The following is a 14,845-nucleotide window of genomic DNA, read 5'->3' on the forward strand; positions in this document are numbered from 1 at the left end:
AGATAATAGATTTAGATTAATAGCATGGATTTATAACCAAATTAAATGAAAAGCAGTAATTGAACCTACAAATGAAGTGAACGTGAGACAATGACATGGGAGAAGAGCAACCGCGTTGCTAATAGAACTCGATTCCGTTGGGACAGCAGCAGCATTAACCCCAACAGCAACATTAACCCCGGCAGCTGGTGTTGCTGCTTTCGCTTCCACTAAATGCGAGTTGATTCCATGCACATACATTAGATTTTCCAGCAATCCGACCATAAAAATCAACAAACAGTCAATGAACCCCTTGCGCGTCAATGGGACAGAAACAAAAGCAGCAAAAACACAACCATGGAAATGCGAAATAAAACTAAACGTGAAACTGACGCACCGAGCAAAGAGTGTTGGCAAAAGTCAAAGACTATCAGGAGTTTTGCGTTGCCGCTGCTGTTGCTGTTGCCGTTTGATTATCGTGTCATTTCTTTGGACTTTTTTCAAATACTCATTCATTCACTCCCTCGCTCATTCGTTCATTCATTCGGCGTGCTCGAAGCTGCCAGTGCTTTCAAGACAATAACAAGAAAATAATATGCCTTGTAGCAGCCATTGTTGTTGCACTTATAATTGCCGGCCAGCAACAACAAGTGACGCCAGCCAAAGCAATTTCTCTGACTGACTCTCGGACCTGCTCCTGACCCGCCTTTCCGCCATCGAAAGCCAAGTGAGCCGCCAGCGAGGAGCCGCCAGCATGCCCTGCTGGAAGGTACTGATACTACAGGCAGAACTTGGCTAGAATAGATTGTATTCAGGTACTTATACTACAGCCAGAACTTGGCTAGAATAGATTCTATTCAGAACGAAGCATTTTTAACATACGATCTTTATAGATTTTCTTAATTTCCGATTCTTCATAAACTATTATAGTGTATATATAGATGGGTGTCACTACTAGTTTATTTTTTAAGTGTGCCCCTCCCCAACTGCATTTGCCTTGGAGGAGTGTGTGCTTGATGTGTGTGCGAGTGTGTGAGCTTGGCTGGGTGCAGTTCAATTAACCGGCTGATTGCACACACACTCACGCACAGCTGTCAGCTCCCACACTACGCCCCCCTTTGGCAATCAACTCCATCTTTGGTGGAGCGAAGATTTTTAATTAATCTGTCGAATTAATTGCTAATTTTTTGCCATTTCAGCGGAATATTTGAATTATGACCAGCAGTTAGATGCTGTGAATGCGATCACGTGAAATGCTGAATTTTCCCAAGCAACTCAGCTAAACAGAGAACGAGAAAATCAATCAAGCGAAACAAATTTCCAATTTAACTGCAATAATTATGAACGTGATTTAATAATCCATATGCTCCATATACATATGCTCACAGTCCAATTAGCGAAAAATAATTAATATTTTATATTGCTCGACATTTTAAATTGCTTTTTAATTAGGGTGGGACGACAACACGAGGCGTATGCGCAATATGGTTGATAAATGTAAGTTTAATCGGTAAAAGGTGAGATTTTCAATATGTATTGCAGTTTTCAATGCAGCACAAATTTGTAAGGAGCTTAAATAAATATTTCCTTAAAGAACCGAACCAAGGGGAATTCTATAGAACTTCATTTCAACCACTCTAAAATTATTTCCGCTCTACACATGTTTCGATTCGCTGAAACCTAAGTACCTTTCAGACAATTTTCCAATGGAATTTCCTATGATTTTCCTTGACCGCTGTGCCCATTTTGGCACACACCTTGAGGTCCTGCTGACTTTGCTGGCCATCAGCGCGTGCAATCAACCCAAGCAAAACCGAAGAACTCAGGACCTATCAGCAGATGTGAACGGACCGTTCTAGGTTAAAGCCATTTTCGAAAACAAAATCCAAATGCCTGTCAGTAAAAATCTGTTGAAAACAATCATCAAGGGAAAACGAAATGAAAATAAAATACTAATTAACCAGGTAAACAAAAACATGAGTGAGAGTTACTCATGCAGCGAATAGATTTGTGTGACACAAATCTTTTGTTGCTTGAATGTATGAATGATTGGCCAAACGACCAATGAGTCCCAGAACATAAACGTCATTGATTCGAAAGAAATTGACGTCAATATCAATAAAAAAATAAATAAAACCACGCCAGATAAATCGAATCCAACAATTAGCAATATGTGAAATGCTCGCAACACTTTTTCACCAGCGTGTGAAAACCTAATCAACACGCACACGATCTTTTTGAAAAGTGCCACAAAGTCGAACACAGTTGAAATAGGTTGAAAAACTTTTCAGATGCCGATTATTTCGATTTAAAGCCATTCGCATTTGCAGCAAAGTAATTAATTTTATAAATGGAAATTTGGCTAAATTTTGAACGTTTGCCAGCTGGCGAGTGTCGAGAAACGGAGGGCAAATATTTATGAGTGGGCAAGGTGAGTTTTGAGCCAACAGATAATTTGGCTAAGTATGGACTGGAAACAGTATCAGATAACAAAAAGGGAAGAGTCGGGGAGAAATTGTGGAGGAACTTATTTTTTTAAGTCGTAAATGTGTCCATTAGGCCGTACTACGCTTTAGGAATATGAATTAAACTGTTTTTCTCAAACATATCATGTGCAAGCAAATAGTATTTTCCATAGCACAGTCGAACGCGGGACATTTTCCAATCTTCCCTACCGACTTCAAGCTCAGTTTCAATCAATTTTCCGTCGATCCAACCCTTGACAACCAAACGCGTTAATAACGTGTTAATTAGCCGTTGATCAGACGTTACGTAGCGTCTGCGACAATATTTGTTTACTCGCATATATGTATATATCGCTTGACTTTGATCTGGAAACGTCCGACAATGACACCGAAAATAAATAGAAATATCTTTACAAATATTATTCATTAATGGAAACTTTTTTACACACGAATTTTGGAATTGTCACGGAGTCTAATTCAAGGAAATGAGTCGAGCAAATAAACAATACGGAATCGCCTGTACCCGTACTCGATGCTCCGTTACCATAAGGCAAACAAATGAATATATACAATATTTATTTGAAATTCTGTTGGTTTAGTGCGCGGGAAGATGGTGACTGGAAAAGTTTCAGAATATGTTTATGCCTTCGATCCACTTGTTTGTTTGGTTTAAGCCATAAATCGTAAATAGAGACGCTTAACGAGGATCAATATCGATATCAGTTGGGTCAACAGTTTGGAAGGAACTTTTCCAACTCTTTGACAGGTTCGAGTCTCTAGAAGCCCTCTCCAAATAAACACCGCCACGAGTCTGGGTAATGGATATTCGACTTGGCTTCAGTTGACTTGGCTGTATGCCCGTCAGCAGCATAAAATGTAACACGATGCCTGGATGTGTCTGGGACCTGGGTGATCCGCAGAAAATACAAAAAGTTGCACACAACATTCAAAATATTGCTCGACATTGCACATTAATAAGTAAACAGAAAGGGAAACAGGAAACAGGCCACTACGGCAAACTTGTTCGACTTCTTGGAAATTGGGAAATTTGAAACGATACCCAGTGTATGCCCTTTGCGAACTCACTGAACAGCTGACGACGGAGGAAAGGTTAATTCTTTTGAAGTTTCAAAAGTCTGCACAAATGCAAATGATGTTGACGTCTTGTCTGATAAGGGTAATGAGCAGACTAATGAAATCATAAATAATTTCTCTTCATTCGAAGACGCTTTTGTCTTCTGTTGGCAAATGTTTCTGACAGGCGAAAGGAGCTTTACCATTAACCATTAATATTTATTATGGAATAAATGTACATATAAACATTTGGGAGTGCTGATGGATTTAAAATTTGAACAAAGATTATATCAACTAAATGTAGGCGTATACATATGTGCAATTATTACAATTATCTTTGTACTTTCCTTGGAATATACCTTTTCCCAGCAATTAATTCAGTAATCTGTATTGTTCTACTGTCCTAGACAATCTCATTTGCGGCTGGGTAATTTGTATGATTTCCAACCAGTTTAAGGGCTGATTGCCGATCTGCGGTCGAACAACAATCGCAAATTGCCCCTTTGGGTAATTAAAAAAAGGCTAGATAAAAAGATATATAAACTGGGAATAATGCAATTGCTTAGAACAACAAAAGCGTTTAAGCTGGCGCCAGCCCCACAAGCCCCCGCCCACCTGCAGTGGTACGCCCCCCATCCAGTGCTTTTAGAATCAATTTTTTTCTATTCACTTACTGAGCGTTGGAAAATTTTCCATCCAAACTCTCGGCACGAAAGCAAAATAAGAGCAAAACAAAACAGGGGTAAACAAAACAAACAGAGGAGAGAGCCAGATATAAATTAATTAAATCTGTTTGATTTCTATAAACAAAACGAAGATTAATTGCGGCCAGGCGAAAAAATATGCGTTATTAAAGTATATTAATTAAGGCCACTTTTTCTACTAGTTCGACTGTGAAAGAGAGGGAAGACTGGGGCGAAAAGAGACGGCGAGAAACAAGAAGGGGGAACGCCACAGAGAAAAGAGTGATAAGCGTGGGGGAAATGAGCGACGAATTGGCGAAGAGCGGTGCTCATATCTACACAGAAAAAAAACAAACTATATTGACATAATAAATAGAGAAATATAATAAAAATTCTTATTATTCATAGAAATGTTAAATAGTTTGAGCAAACAAAGCATTTGCATCATGTTCCACTATAAATATCGCATTTTAAGTATATTATTCTGAGTGCAAAGTTGAGAGAACCCAACTATGACAACCCAACATTTTCCCTTCTCACAAAAGGCGTGTGTGGGCAGCTGACTCGATTCCTACCGATCGTATTTTATATACATAGCGTATATGCATATACGAATTTTAAATCGTTCAATTGGCACACATTTTCTTTTGTCCATGGGATTGTGACGCAAGCACACACCCCCTCCACATGGGGGAAATGCCTATGAAGTGAGTCAATTCCAAATGGGTTTCCCGAAACCACATTTTCCACGCACGAGAGCCGGGAATGTCTTTTCGAAGAATAATTAAAATGCATTTGATTCAGTCACATTAATTAGTGGGAAAAGCTGTCAAACGTGGAAAAACTCTTGTTGAATATGTTTACATATGTTTTGAGGTCTAGCCTTGAGACATCGAACTGCGAATGAGCAATACACATATGTATAAGCATATGTATGTGTCGGGCAATATTTTCGACATTTTACGAGTTGCGGGAATTGTGTAAGATAAAATAAAATCTTTTCGCCGTCATAGTCCCATGATTTTTTATCATTTGAGCGGCATAAATAAGGAGCACAGAAAATAAACATACAATTAAAGAAATTAAAACGCTGCCTGCGGGAATTTCCGTATACTGAGGATGTCTTAAGGAATTTAATTTCTCAGCTAAATCAAGACAACAACTTTTTATCAATCAGCCAAATAGGAATTTGAATTTCACCATGCGAAGAAGGCAGGCATTTGAATATTTAAATAATTAATTTGAAAATACTGCACATGATTTAAATTTGGAGGGTTTCAAACGAGTTTGGCAAGCAAATTACCTCCCAAAAAAAAACCCCTCCAAAGCTCAGAGCCTTTGACGAACCATAAACGAGATGCGAATTAAATAAATCAACAGCCACACGATCCGAATAAAAGAAAATAAAACGTATCCGCAAGATCAACAGCAGAAGATACGACTAGAATTCATCCAGCTGACACGTGCCAGATTCCAGCGAGAGGGGCAGAAACACTCGAAGACTAAGTGAAACAGCTGTTTGGCATTCCCCGATAAAAAGCAATAACATCAATAAAAATTAAACAAACCAAAAGCCGAAACAGCAACAACCACGGGGAAAACAAAATGAACAAAAACGAACAACAAAAGGTGTCAAACAATAAGCGAGCCAAGTAAAGGTTCAAAGACTCGGCAAAGAAGCGATAAATATACATAAAATGTTCATAAAGAACTCTTCATATCAACATATTGGCTTGTATATACGACTTAAATGCATTTATTGATTTCAGTAATTTAAGCGAAATCTAAGCAGAAATGAATGCGTTCTCGATAAGCTTCGAAACCTTAGTCAGAAACAACATGGGTTTTGAAACATATTTATGTCCCAAGTCAATATTGAAATTTAAGTATAACATTTTTTCAAACAAAATTATAATATGCCTATTATTTTTAAAAACTTCTAGCAATATGATATGAATAAAACATATAGAAACTTAAGAATTTTTCAAAGAGTTCAAACTCTTTTAATCCGGATTAATTAAGGAGAAAGAATAAAATCAAACATTTTAAAAATCAATTCAACGATCGAATACATTTATTGATATCAACTGCAAAATGAAGTAAAAATGCCGAAATTATTGCCAGTTGAATTTTAAATAGCCACACAAATTCATTAACAAATATTCAGAAGCAAGCCAAAATGAATTCAATTGGGCGAGCCTTAACAAAATGTCTTTCTTTATTGATTTCCAATAACAAGGTACTAATAAAGCCACAGCGACCGCCAGCGTAGGAGGGGAATGGAAAAGTGTCTTTCCGATTCTTTTGTTCGGTTTTATTGGAATTCCTCCAAGAACGGTTAACCCACATCGAAGAAGGCCTCCAACGAGCTAGGCCCAATCCTACCAAATGTGGGCAGCAGGAAGCCAGTCAGTCACATGCAGCTGAAACTAAGCAGTCAGGCCAAACCAGCTAACAACTACCAGATACCAGCCTCCATGGACCACCTTCTGCATTTGGCCATAATAATCCGCGCGTAATTACCATATATGTGTGTGACTTTTGCCATTGCAATCAACTTGAGATCTTTTATATTGTATATGCTTATATTGGTTCAATTTCACCATCCCCTTCTCCCCCTCTTCATATTCCGCTTGGAAAGGAGAAGAAGAACGGTCATGGAGAACCCATTTGGACAGCATGGCGGCTACTTGATATTGTGCACATACATATAATCCATATCCACATACAAGCACGCACGCGGTTGCCTGTATAAAATCGTGGATAACTGGTGGTCGCAAGTGCGTCAAAGAAACTTCATTAAAAATTCGATATCGAAAGAGTATTCATAGGGTCACAGCGAAAAGGTTCAAAGTGACCGTCAGACCCCAGCTTCTTGGAAGTGTTATAGTCATGACGTCTTTCTGATGGCCATTATAATTTTGATGTTCAGAATTAACCGATTATTAAAATTTTTTGGGGGAATCACATACGATTTTCAAAAGTTACTATACGATCTTGAAATATTGCAGTTTCAACGGGTTTCACTCGAAGAATGGTGTAATTATAAAAAGCGTATAAATCATATTTTTGAGATATCTATAAGTATCGTTTTGAATAATTAATAGATCATTAATTTTTGTAGTTTGTCTTGGGAATTGCTTTGTTGTTCGCTATGTAGATCCAAATTTTGGTTTCCAAAATAGCTAAGTACATATATTTATGGTACTTATGTCTTAAAAAATTTCTTGAGCATTCGAATCCTGAGTGAATCGTTTCACTCCATCGCCAATTTCATCTGCTTGGTCAACAAGAATGACCAGTCAATGATTATTTTGGCCAAGTGACGGCACCATTTCAATGTGACTGATAGCCGAAGTGGAGGACTGGAGCAGGTAAGCCAAGTCAGGGCGTGTTATCAGCATCAAAAGCACGAGTCGGACGCTGATAAGGTCGCCGTGGGTGCGAGCGAGATGAGTGGAGCGTGAGTGAGTAATGACTAGATTTAGCTGGATAACAATGGTAATTCCTCCTGATAATGACAACCATAAACAACAAAGTCGCGTGGGAAGCGGGGCGCTACGGAGGGGTTCGCAAAAAACGGTCTGTGTGTGTGGATCTCGTTAGCATTGGCTCGGCTTTTGGCCAACAGGATGTATTCAAGCTTCGATTCACACAAATTGTAGATCCCAATCGAATCAAGCCTCAATTTGGGGCTCATTAAAGTCGGCGGGTAGTGAAAATATTGGGAGTATGATTTATATTCTGCAAGTTATTAAAGAAGTTCGGAAATTTAAACTTTGAAGCGAACCAATGTGAAATAAGGCATATTATTACACACTTCATTCAGCTCAGTTTCCCAAATATGCGGTATTCATCTTAAAACTTTATGTTTAAACACTATTCACACTGAAATTCTACTTATTCGAATAAAGATACAAAACTGCCGAAATATAGAAAGAGAGCGACAAAACCACTTCCGTTACAGCAAAAACAACAACGAGGGGCAAAAGACTTTAATGACTAAACTTGCCGAGCACCCACACACTTGCAAGGGAAAACATATGCGATCGTGTGTGTACTGTTCCCCTGATAAAAGTGCGAGGAGAACAACACAAGATCAGAGTGACAACACAAGCGAATTGAACTCGGTGAACGCACCTGTCTGCTTGTTGTTGGAGGAAGAGGGAGGGGGGAGGGTTGAAAGGGGTTCGATGTGGGAAAGGGGAGAAGGGCCGCCCAGACAGCTTATCGCCTCTTCCCTCTCTTTCTTCCCGCTCTCTCGTTCTTTATCTCAGGGAACAGGAAAAACGCGCAGTTTCTGCCAAAAAAAACGTAATAAAACTTAACTGACCAACACAAATTGAAACGGTTAGATGCAACAATAAATAAAGGTAATCATTTTAAAAAGAAACAAAAAATGGACAGATAGCCTATGGAAAATTATTTCATTATTTAGTGCCACCATCGAATTTAATAAATGTCAACTAATGATATACCACCATTACTGTGTGGTTTCAGAAGATATTTAGAGACCTTTTTCAATTGTGCAATACGAGCTTAATGTTTTTAGTTTTATTCTGTAAACTTTTCCCACAAAAAAGAGAGTCCACGTATTTTACAAATAATTGTTTAAACGGGCTCGCAAAAATTGTAGAGGGCAACGATTTACAATTTTTGTATTTATTTCTTTTGCACGCTTGGACGCTCTGCAAATTCGCCGCAATAATATCAAATAATAAACAACAAAATAGCGAAAAGCATACACACAAACGCACACACATTTACTCTCCCAGCCGCAAGTGGCGATAAGCACACGGAGCAAAGAAAATGCACAGCTGGCAACACTGGCGCCGCTGATCAGCTGCAAAGAATAAAATGCATTTTTCCCCACTACGAGATACGATACTCTGCGAAAAAAGATCGTTGGATCACAAAAACCATTTAGTTTACCCAGCCACTTAGCGGACGATCTAGAAATTCAAAATTGCTTTGCTTAATTTTACGCCTTTTATTTGGCCTGCGTTAATTGTGGCACCGCTATTATGCAGTTGTGTATATAGATACTTTTTCGTTATATCGGCTGAGATATTTATGTATGTACATATGTGGGTATATTTTCACACCTTGGCGACACACAGACACGCACACACACACGCGCATCGGCGAATTGAGCACGCGACCGTTGATCGCGTATTAAATACGTTTCATGGGCTCATCTCGAAAAGATTACTTTTGTATTCGCAATTTTCCAATTTGATTTTCCTTACACACACGCACAAAACTCTGCCCGAATTTCAGATATATTTGGTTTTGGATCGATTGCCTTATTTATTTTTGATAGTTGCCATAGAGCAGTATTTTAATGTAATTTATTTTCGGGCCGCTTTTGTCGCGTGTTCTCTTTTCGAGCGAACCGAACGCTTTGAATATCTGAGCGATACTAAGGCGAAGTGCGAGCGGCGAACGTAGCTGGCAGATACGCGGCGAACAACAAGCGCGGCGAATTCGCCTAAAATAAACAAAGCAAAATGCTCAATTCGTTGCGAGTGTGTGTGTGAGTCTGAGTGATTTTCTTTGTTTTTGACTTTTTATTTACATTTGCCGTTTTTAGTTTACCGCTCTCCACACGCTCGCTTAGCGCGCTTTTTCCCTTTGCGCTGGCATTCGCATTCAACTTGTTGATAGCGCTACATTTTTCTTTTTTCTGATTTCTTATCAGCAAAAACAAATTGTATCTGTGTTCTGTGACCTGGGAAATGTGCGACTTTTTTATATTCCTTTTCGTTCTTGGCCGTAATTGATTCGACTGCTTGAAAATATAATACATAATCAAAGGCAAAGACTAAAAGTCTGAAAATGAGAACACAAAAGGTGTTTTCCTATTTCGAGTAATTACAGAAAAGTCCGATGACCTTTATTTAAGTTCATTTGTTGATTTCAGGCTTATAATAACAATAATTTAACAACCGCTTTCGTTATAAATTTACGTTTTAGTTGTTTATACCCTGTTATCTAACGAAATATTCTTCTCTTTTATATTAAAAAATATATATGTATTATTCAACATTTTTATGTCATTCTTTATCACACGAACACGAGTGAGCTCGAATTAATAAAAGAGATTAGGAGGAGCAATGAAAAAAGCAACATGAGATAATTAATAAAACTTATTTTTCCTGGATTCCCCTGTAGATTCGAACAAAGACAACAGCTGTTTTACTTGGTCCCCCGATGATATGCACTTATGTGACATGACTCAAAACCCATTGTATCCAAGAATGCACCGTTAGTTGGACAATAAAAATAACTTCAGGCCCACAAATACGCCGAAAAAAACCGGCTTCGAGCCAAAACAGGAACAAAAACAGAAGCAAAATTCGCCAAATTCAGATAAACTTTGGATAAACTTCAGGCAGCTTTTACTCCGCCAATAAAAAAAAGCTCCAAAAGTTACGATATTGAATCCGTTTCACTCAAAGTAAAGTAAGGTAAAGTAAGTAAAGTCGGTAAAAAAGGCAAATTCAATTCTACTTCATGCGGGGTCTGACCAAAAAATCACTTAATCTTTTGAGTGCCACATTTGCGTAGTCTTACGAATTACTGTTCTATCGTTGTTAAAACATATCTTACGAGAAATAATTATTGTAATTTTTGCCCATTATTAACGAATAAATATTACAAATAGTTCAAAAAGATAACAAACGGTTTCAGAACCTCTAACCAGATATCTTTTTGAATTTGTCTATGACTTAAGTTTACTTTTTACTTTTTTTTTGTTCGGCCTTTGTTTGCCAGTGTTTTTGTGAGAACGGAAACGGAAATGAAGGCTCCGAAGTGTGTGTGTGTGAGCGGGAGGCCCTATAAACCACATGGAGCGTGACAGCGACGACTTTCGCTTCCTGAAAAGTGTTGACAAAGCGTGGCAAGTCTTCTCCACAAGCCGTCCGTCCATTCTGCTGCTTCTTGTTACCATTACAAAGGCAAACACAAAATCCGCCTGTCTGGGGTTCACTGTACCGAAGGGGCGGCGCTGCGAAAAGGGGGCGTGGGAGCCACGCGACAGCAACCATAAATTGTGCAAAGTTCTCTAGTTCTGTTGGTTGGCTTTGTTTGTTTGGCTGGCCCGCTGTTTGTTTGGCCGCTTGTTTGAAATTAATTAAAACTTTATATGATTGTTTTCAGTCGAGCAGAAGTTCGTGGGGGCTAGTGACATCCAAACCCCACTTGACCCCAACTAAATAATGAGAACTGAAAAAAATCCAAATCCATTGCCATTGATTTCGATGTTGATCCAAAATTCATTTGCTAATTTCAGGCACACTTGGACTGTTCAATAATTCATAAACCTTTCTGTCTGAATCCGTGTTCTCAATTTTACGCTACTTAAAATCGCGCCTGGGTTCGTTAATATTTTATAGCACAATCACAAAGCAAGATTCTTAGCCCATCTTCAGGCAGGCAGGATCATGAACATTTTAACATGCAAAAATGGCACTGAACCCTGATGGCTTTCGCCTTTAAATTCAGCACATAAATCTGGTCAAGAATTAATGACCCAAAACAGTGTTGATTGATTAGCTGGAAAAATGAGAACAAGAGTTTTGGTTTGGAACTTACCAATTTTACGTCTCGCCCGCCATAAAACAGGCGGCGCCGCGTTATTTGGGGATGATGCCATTCCAATTAAATCTGCAATTGAAGACATAAAAAATTAGTTTCATAGTTTTGAGGATAGGATTTACCTAGAAACTCATTTAACGTTTGCAACACCATTTATTTGCCAGATTAATTGCGGGTCCGTTTCAAATGGTTCGTTGGAAAAACCCTCGAGCCACGAATCCGGCAAAAACTTTTTAGTGAAGCCACGAAATTGCCAACCGAAAAATTCCACAAAAAATTATGCGAAGATAACATTGAACAGCCCGAAATACAAAATACATCCGCCAGCGAAAAAAGGCAGTGAATTAATGCCGGTTGAATGGGTGAATGACTCAGTGACAAGATTTGATTAATGGAGTCAGCAGCACAGCAACATCATTAGACTATCTATCTATTCATAAATGCTTATAAAAAAAATATGCAGAAGTTGGCCGACCTATAACAACATTATAGCATCCTGAGACGTTGGAAGATATAATTTGAGGTTTTAACAAAGAATATATAGAATTTAATAACTGAATGTGCCAAATAACCCAAGTTCGATTTATATAATGACCCATAAAAATGTTGACCAACCCTACACAAAAAGAACTTAGAGCTTTGCATAAATTATATATTTATTTGAAGGCACTTTAAAAACGATGGATATTATGGATGGATATATTCATTAGGTCAACAAAAGTCGTTTATAGCAGCCAATTTAAAAGAGGCACGACAAATAAAGAACTGAGTAAGCTTTTGTTGAGACAACAATGCGTGCTTTTTGGCCAAAATATGATCGGCAATAAGCAGTGATATTGCCAAATTTTTGAATGAAATTCCATTCAATGTAGAGGAACTTTCCTCTGACTGTTTGCCTGCCTTCTTGTATTCTTGTATGCGTCGCATGATTGCCCTGGTTTATGACTTTACTCTGCGCATTGCTGCTGGCTCATGTTTGGTTTTTCTTATCGCGACACATTGCTGCCATCGCCTTATCAGCGGAAAACAGACCGGGCCGACCTTGACTTTATATCTCACATTTATACGCCACTCTTCAAATCTGCGCCGCCACTCAAACAGTCGCCCAAGGCGTGGAAAAGTCAATGAACCGATCGCCAACCGACTGACTACCGAAAGGTTTCTCGCCACCGATTCAATTCAATTCGATTTGATTTGATTTCATTTGATTTCATTTCGTTTAGGTTTTTAATGAATTTACCAGTAACAAGTTCATTTCTACAGTAAGGACTGCCTACACCCTTCTCGGTTTTCCATTTCCTGATAAGCAATAGATTGTGAACGCATCAAGTGAAATGTAAGAAATGAATTATACAAATAATAAACAAGAAGCGCGTGCGTACACGCAGAAAAATTGTGCACTTAAATATTTAACCAGATGGAGGTGTAATGAATACAATAGCCTCAGTGGTTGTATAATTTAAGTGCTTGTATAATTTAATTTAAATAAATGTGACATAAAATTGCAGAAGATTAAAAATTCTAGCATTATAAGAAATAAATCTTTGCTAGTTGACAAGACATTTTTTTTTTTGCACTTCTTTTACTTTGTTTATGGGGCTGTCAATTTGATTGTATGAAATTTCATTGTCAGTTGGCGCCTAGTCGTCGATCAGCGTGTTCGAGATTACTCGACAGGGGCGGAACAGATAGTGTTGAGGGGAACGAAAGGGGCCGGCCGGAGCAGGGCCCGCTTCCACGGATTTAACTGCGCACAATTTATTTGCAATTAGTGGTTGCAAAACACAAAAAACATTGCCAAGACAATGGTGAAATGAAATACAAACAGTTAGCAGGCACGGCAAAAAGTCATTAGATAAGCTCACTATTAGAGGCAGAACAGCACTGTAGTAAGGTAACGGATTTACAAATGTTCAACCGATTTCGCCATTTCGAGTTGGATAGTTTCCGATACACTACTGATCGCTAATTGCATAGCATCTCAGTTTTAAATTGCAATTTTATAATTTAACTACTTTATAATCAATCCCTTAGGTTAAATGACCTTCCCCCATTTTTTGGCATAAACATATACTCTAATTAAAAATGCCCTCGTAATTGTCATTGGACTACTTCAGCACTTGCCCAATCAATTTCGCAACTTGCCCTCTCAAAAAACCACAAAAATTACCAAAAATGAAAAAAAAAAAAAACGAAAAAAAGAAGTGCCCAAGGAATAATAATTCATAATTAATACGAAACGCATATCACGAAAACGTTGACCGTTTTGTGACTATAAAATGCGTAATCATCTAAATAATAACAATCCACCTTCGCTGCGGCCCTATAAACCGTAAACAAAAATTATTGTTGCAAATCAAACAGCAGCTGACGATGGGTAAACAACAGGCAGCTAGAGAGCCCGGTAAACAATAAAACACGAGCGGAGCAACTTGGCAAACAGAGGCCTCAAATTGGCCTGGCCAAAACGAAAAAGAAAGAAACGGGGGAAATAAAAAAGGAGAGCGCAGCGAATCTAGGTGAGATCTGTGGGGCGTTCGTTCATCACTATGTGGCCAACACCCACACCATGGCCATCATGGAGCTGTGAGTGGAGCGGCCCAAACGACAGGCAACAAATCAATCAGCCAAAAAGTACATAAGAAAAAGTTGCGACCTGTTTGGCATTTTTAATATTTCTGCGCTGCCGCCAACTAAGATGATGCTTTGCAATCTTAATATATTTCGTTTGTCATTCGTTTTTTGTGTACACACTCTAAAAGGCTGTAGGGCCATAACCATAGCTGAAAGTTGTGTATGGCAGGCCATAAAGTATAAACTGTATCTAAGCCGGTTAAATGCGATCTTAATCACAAATCTGCCTTTTAATACAGCTTGTCAGAAGCTGAGCTCCTTATTTGAAAAATGACTTTACATTTCTGCTAACTTTATAAGCCCCTACATAAAAGGTGTGAGGCATATAAGATCTTAGACTACTTTGTGCACACCTGGTGGTCTTAAGCATTTTAAATTAAATTTTTACTTCCTATTTAAATTGGTAAA

General features: G+C 38.4%; 1 protein-coding gene across 6 annotated transcripts in view; it reads right to left on the reverse strand.

Moving 5' to 3' along the window:
* The window catches only part of Pde11 (Phosphodiesterase 11), a 58,318-nt gene that overhangs the window by 21,552 nt on the left and 21,921 nt on the right, over positions 1-14,845 (reverse strand). For 3 of the 6 annotated variants that reach the window (NM_001201909.2, NM_001299116.1, NM_001103707.2), the window contains one exon: positions 11,801-11,872. In NM_001201909.2, the coding sequence (NP_001188838.1) occupies positions 11,801-11,861 (61 nt within the window). In that variant the 5' untranslated portion in view covers positions 11,862-11,872. Of the gene's footprint in view, positions 1-9,133; positions 9,597-11,800; positions 11,873-14,845 lie in introns of those variants that run through there. The other 3 variants (NM_001299115.1, NM_001201908.2, NM_136041.2) reach the window with 3 other exon arrangements.

The sequence above is a fragment of the Drosophila melanogaster genome, chromosome 2L, assembly GCF_000001215.4.
Source record: "Drosophila melanogaster chromosome 2L".
NCBI lineage: Eukaryota > Metazoa > Arthropoda > Insecta > Diptera > Drosophilidae > Drosophila > Drosophila melanogaster.